Source organism: Physella acuta, unplaced genomic scaffold (genome assembly GCF_028476545.2).
Source record: "Physella acuta isolate Inbredline_101_S28 unplaced genomic scaffold, ASM2847654v3 ptg000176l, whole genome shotgun sequence".
NCBI classification, from domain to species: Eukaryota; Metazoa; Mollusca; class Gastropoda; family Physidae; genus Physella; species Physella acuta.
In genome coordinates, this window is record NW_026731695.1 from 295,001 (window position 1) to 301,605 (window position 6,605).

Below are 6,605 nucleotides of genomic sequence, written 5' to 3' on the forward strand. Positions count from 1 at the left end.
ATAGACATAGACATAGACATAGACATAGACATAGACATAGACATAGACATAGACATAGACATAGACATAGACATAGACATAGACATAGACATAGACATAGACATAGACATAGACATAGACATAGACATAGACATAGACATAGACATAGACATAGACATAGACATAGACATAGACATAGACATAGACATAGACATAGACATAGACATAGACATAGACATAGACATAGACATAGACATAGACATAGACATAGACATAGACATAGACATAGACATAGACATAGACATAGACATAGACATAGACATAGACATAGACATAGACATAGACATAGACATAGACATAGACATAGACATAGACATAGACATAGACATAGACATAGACATAGACATAGACATAGACATAGACATAGACATAGACATAGACATAGACATAGACATAGACATAGACATAGACATCAGTGTTCTTTAACTCTATGAAATTACTTTTTTTTTGTTTTCAGATTAATTCCCCGAATTGCCTGTCAAAACATATTTGGCAATTTGAACACATCCTTTTTTTAGCACTAAATCCTTGCGTAAAACGATATTTATTATATTTATGGTCAGCAACGCAGTCGCACATTGCAATCACACAATTTTACAAGACAGCAATCAAAGTAGGGTAAGCCGGGGTAATTCCACACACGGGGTAATTCCACACACTATATACTGGATACTCTCTATTTTTAATGGGAGTAAAGTTTAATTAAAAGTTACTATTCCCTGTTTCTAAGAGGTCATTGCTTGTACTTTTTGATACTGTTAGAGAAGCGTTCACCTACAATAAGAGCAAGAATTTTAATTTTATCTCCATCTATCTTCAAACATCTTTAGGTAAGTACAATCCCTGCACTTTTTTAAAAAAAAATTTTTGTCTTATTTTTAATTGTTGTCAATTATTTATTGATTTTATGAAAGCTTAATCAATTTTGTTAATAGTAACAGTTAATGATGCTAGATTCAGCCTTTAATTTAGAACAGGAACAGTTATACCCTCAATATTATATTGTGGTAGTGTTAATTTTAGATTTTGTTTACAAATTTTTTAGAAAAGTAGTGTATGGAATTACCCCGGGTTACCCTACTCAGTTAAGGATATTTGTGTTGTCAAACACTGTTATTTTTAAACGAAATGTTTGGTTTAGATAGCTTATTCCAGTTCATGAAACAAACTGTTTTATTTCATTATATTGCATTAACAAAATGCTTTGCAATCTCTAAATCTAGAGATCAATTTTTAAAAAAACATTATTGCCAACTTTAGATCGGAAGAATCGGAAGGAAATGGTGTAGGCCCTATGTTCTATAAGGAGCAAAGAGGATTTAGATTTAAGATATCTTTGTATTAAGAAATGTTTTAGATAGTAGGTTATAAAATGTTTAGCCGACTTGGAACTAATGTAAACAGTTAGATCGTTTCGTTTTGTGTATTTTTTAAAATGTAATTTCACAGACAAATAAGTCAGCCTAAAAATATTGTAGCTCAATCCTCGACGATAAGTAAATCATGCTTTTAGGATTAATGGTCACATCCGGGAATAGTCTCGAAATTATTCAAAAGACATTAAATATTTTAAAAATTATGTTGGACGTTACTGAAATATCGATGGTGTAGCCACCATGATTCAACATAATGCCTGAAAATATAAAAAAATCTGGAGAAATGAAAAACGAATCACGCCTTTTCTGTCAGTAGGCAAGTCATACGCTGCAATCACACAGTTTTGAACGACAAGCAGTCAAAACATTTTTTAAAGGATATACCATTTTATTAAATCATTTTAAAGAATAATAAGCAAAGTATTTGTTTAATATGACCTATTTTCAGTAAACTATCGAGAACCAAACTGCTTTGTTTACATTTTTACTAGGTTATCACAATGCTATCTCAATTCTAGAATTTTGTCTAGATCTAGAGACCAATTTAGAGTTTATTATTCCACAAAATTGTACAATAAATTTAAAACGGAAAACACAGCGATAAAAATGAAAACAATGTTTATTTCCAAATACACTTGCAGACAATGCAAACTAACATACAATTTGACTAATTAATTTTTTTATTAATTAAATTTTGCTGAAATTAGTAGGGAAACCTATCACGGAATATTATTTGCTTTATCGTGTTCATTTGGTGTGCAATAGTTTTTAATAATACACCTACAGTGTTTTAAAAAAAAAACATTTATGGGACAGCGGAAAAATAAAATAATTATTTTTACATTCGGAAAAATTATGCTGTATCTTTATAAAAACACAGATTAAACCTAATAGTAATACGTCTTGTGCCAGCGATCTCCTTGGAAACATTGAACAGTATTCTTTATTTAATTTGTAAAATCTTGTATGTAATTTAGCAACGGTCTACTTACACGTTTTTAGACTTGGCCACCTGAATCCCCATGTAATCGTATGTGCCACTTAAATTACCGCTTGTGATATAATAGTTCCTATTCGCTGTTAAAATATAATCAGCCTGGCAACCAGTTTGACATCCCAAACATCCAAGATCCTCAAATACTCTGTTAAAGGTTTCTTGTAGACAATTTTCAGCAGGATTGGGACAATCAACTTTATAAAATAAAAATTAATTGATCTTTTAAAATAATGTTTTTGTATTTATTTGCCCAAAAATAGTTTCAACATACTGACTGCTTAAAAAAAAAAAACTTTTTGTTCTTTCGTAAAATTTTTAATTTAACATGGTGTCTACTAAGTATGATCAGCAGAAAAACGGACCATTAAATACAAAGTTAATATACCGAATACGAACGAAAGGAAGGAAGGGCGGAATGAAACTTCCTAGCTCCTTATATTATTGTTTTTATTACAAATCGATTGGTATTTTACAATAGGCTACATGGTTTGAAGTAATACCTGTGATTCCATCCAGTAAGAAGGAAGAAGCGTAGCCTATACATACGGAAATCAAAAAACAAAAAAACATTGTGGGTCAAAGCTTACTCTAGAAAGCATTTAAAGCTAAGAGTGTATACAAGAGATTCTTATCTTGAACACGAACAAGGACTACAGACTTAGTAGTAATGACAATATCGTGACTGTTCAAGATAAAGCTTTTTCTTAGCACAACGGTTTCCAAGCTGTTTAGACCGCTCCTAAATTAAAATCTATATATTGCTTGTTGGCTTAGATTAATAATATCTAAGCATATATTTTAACCTGAAATATCCCCCCCTCCCCCAAATCCTGTTATCCTTGAGAAATAAAGAAACATCTTTTTGGCAAATTAAGAAAATGGAGCATGTAACTACCTCTTAGCGCAATAAAAATGACTTCCTTGAAATACACGTTTACTTCGATTTGATTGAGTGTCTATTAACATTTATTTTTTTCTATGAATGTGCAATTTTCAAGGTAGACCGCCGCGCCAGTCCCCTGCATGCAAATGTGTACATGTTGGTAATGGTATATATTTACTATTCAAATCAGGTCTTAGTATGACACCAATATAGTTACTACAATTGTTTTTTACTCAATGTAGTGAGTTATTTAAGTGAGTTATTTAAATGTAAACAATGGCTGCGCTTCGATCATAAATATCGTGACACGGGTTTACCTACACTACCGCATGAAAACTTTGAGTGTACGTTAATCACTCACCGAAACAATGAGGTAGAACACACTTCGGTGACCGCCCATGTGTCAGGACGTAGACGGGCGCTCTAAAGAGCCCCTCTCTCCTCCCCCGATTACACTATCGCATAGTCGCCGCGTCTTTCTCTAAAGGGACACAAATGAACAGGATTTTTTTTTAACATGTAAAAAAATATATTTGATGTGATTTAAATATCAACACGACTGATGAAATATGTTATTAGATTAGACCGAACGTATTCACTATAGCGCTCACGTGAAAGACAGGGCGCAAAAACGCATCCTGCCGGGGGTGGGGGGCGACCATGCAAAATTAAATGCCCCCTCCCACCACCACCCACCCCTGAAACCTTCTCGGGAGTATTTATCAACTCCCCAGTTTTATGGCACCCCGTCAAATAAACTGTGTCGAACAGCAATCGTCTTTTATTTTTATATACCGTATGTTGAGGAAAAATCGCATCCTCCCGTAGTGCCGCCCTTTGAAATTAAAAAAAAATTATATAAAAAAAGTAAAAAATAAAAAATCGTATAATGAGAAAAATCGAAACCTCCCAGGGTGCCACTCTTAAGAAATTTTTTTTCTCGAAACCCTTTTCACCAACCCAAAATTTTATGCCAAAGACCGACCGAAGGAGGGCGCCAAAAGGTGTAGAATTTTTTTTTTTTAAATCCTCATGCTTCAGTCAAATTTAAGCAAATAGATTTATACATGACTGGTTTCCTGAATTGTTGTATGTATGAGAGTTATGTATGGGTGGGCGCCTTTTTTGCCGGTGTTTGAATAGGGTCGGCACAACATTGATAGTTCGCCCCGTTCGCCGGAATAGGTTGCTACGCCTCTGCTTCCTGCTACGGCGCCGCCCTTGCGAAATAAAAAAAAAATAACAGCAGGAATCTCCACAGGAGTATACTCAAAATCTTTACCGTGTTTTTCCCGACTTTTTTCCGGGGGGGGGGGGGGGGGGGGGCACTCGAAATTTTCTGGGGGGGGGGGGGGGTGCGTGCGGACAATGTTAAAAGTATTTTTTTTTTATTTCAATATAAATTCCTGGAAAAAAACTGTTCACAAAGTTTAATGGCGATCCGATGAAAGATGTAGTAGATAGGACAAATTGACAAACATACTTTCATTTCTATAAATATAAATAGATATATACTTTAACTAGTGTCCGCATACCCGCACACGGAAATTTAGTCACAATTTTCTTTGTTGGTTACATTTGAATCCTTTAGGTTAATGAATTTTACAAAATTGAACGATGCAACTAATACATTTAACCAAGAAAGTGAACAAGTAAAATGAACGTTATCTTTATATATTTTTAGATATAGAGTACTAACAGACTACCGACAGGTCCCAACTCGCGACGAGGTACATATTTTTATTAAAACACAGATCTTAGACATTTTTCATCTGAGCAGGTTTTGCGGTACAGCGTGAACTAGTGATCGCAGTTTTCTCTGTTGAGTAGCTATGTATTCTGTCCTATATTAGACACATTTGTAAATATCTGTCACAATATGGGCATAGAAATAATTTAACAATAGCTTATCTTTGTGGACCTCAAATTCAATTCTAGGTTTTGGGACACGTTAGTTGCTTGGGTTAAGCTAATGTCGATAGCATAAGGACTGTACCGCGGGCGTATTTTTTTTTGTTGCCCATCGTAATCATTAAACTACGCAACTGTTGGTTGATGGGGCTTCAGTTGTTTGATATGCCGTAATACTGATATCATGCCTGTGAGGATTTTGTAAGAAGAAAATGCGTTAAAAACACTTTCTAGTTGTTTTTTTTTTAAATAGGCCTATATTTTACGATAACATCATCGTAATTAGCAATAAAATGAATTTAAACAACTTTAGAATAAACCTGTTTCGGCGAACATGAATGTTATTTTTCAAACTAGTAATGTTAAATGTCTTTTTCACATTTTCGGCTTATAAGCAATAGAGTAAATTCCGATATTGTCCATATGCATACAAGCAGTGGCGAAGGCAAGGAGGGGTTTAATAGCCCTTTAAAATGCTGGAGTATCTTAATACGAATGATACTTTCTTAACCCTCTACTGTAGGCCTACTTACCTAAGGATGTTTGAAGCTAGATGCAGATAAAATTAAAATTCTTGCTCTGATTGTAGATGAACGCTTCTCTAACAGTATCAGAAAGTACAAGAAATGACCTCTTAGAAACAGGGAATAGTAACTTTTAATTAAACTTTACTCCCATTAAAAATAGAGAGTATCTAGTATATAGTGTGTGGAATTACCCCGGCTTACCCTACATCATGTTTGGTACCTTGTCCCCGGTAACTGGGTGGATTTGGATTACACCAATTGTTTACTTCATAGTACATGGCTTCAGTTTTAATTATTGGAGTTGGTAGCAACATTGACACAGTTAAAGGTATTCAGAACAAGGTGGCCAGGAGAAATAGCATTAATTAGTATTTTATATATAAAAAAATGTAACATTACTAACAATAGGCCCTACTTAATTGTTTAATGTTGCTGGATATTAAGGTATTTATGTTTATTAATTTGTAAAGAAACAATAAAATGGATTCCCAAACAAAGTTTATTTTTCAGAAATAAAGAAAATGATACAAATCAATAAAGAATAGTTTTCAAAAGAATTTGTATAAAAGTAATTATTATAAAATAGGAATATAGTGTTGCAAAGATAAAAAAAAAAACTTAACACAAAAAATATGAGGAATATTTTTTATCAGAGAAGAGAAAAATATATGATGTGGTTTAAAAATAATAATTTACAGAATGTAGCTTTTGTAGATAAAAATGAAAATTCTTGTTTTATATATATTATGTATAGTCCAAGGAGACTGATTTAATATCCATTGTAATTGAACATCAGTTGTAGTTATGAAATCTGGAAGAACACACACTCATAGCCCTGAAAAGCACTTTACACATAGATTAGCAAGAATTAT

At 33.2% G+C, this 6,605-nt stretch overlaps 1 protein-coding gene across 2 annotated transcripts in view; it reads right to left on the reverse strand.

Annotated features, from left to right (window-relative positions):
• The window catches only part of LOC131936365 (uncharacterized), a 17,872-nt gene extending 14,808 nt beyond the window's left edge, over positions 1 to 3,064 (reverse strand). Inside the window, exons 1-2 of one of the 2 annotated variants that reach the window (XM_059293308.1) lie at positions 2,913 to 3,064; positions 2,408 to 2,606 (exon numbers count right to left, since the gene is read on the reverse strand). In XM_059293308.1, coding sequence (XP_059149291.1) covers positions 2,408 to 2,606; positions 2,913 to 2,982 — 269 coding nt within the window. In that variant the 5' untranslated portion in view covers positions 2,983 to 3,064. The other variant, XM_059293309.1, reaches the window with a different exon arrangement.
• Positions 3,065 to 6,605: the final 3,541 nt, after the last annotated feature.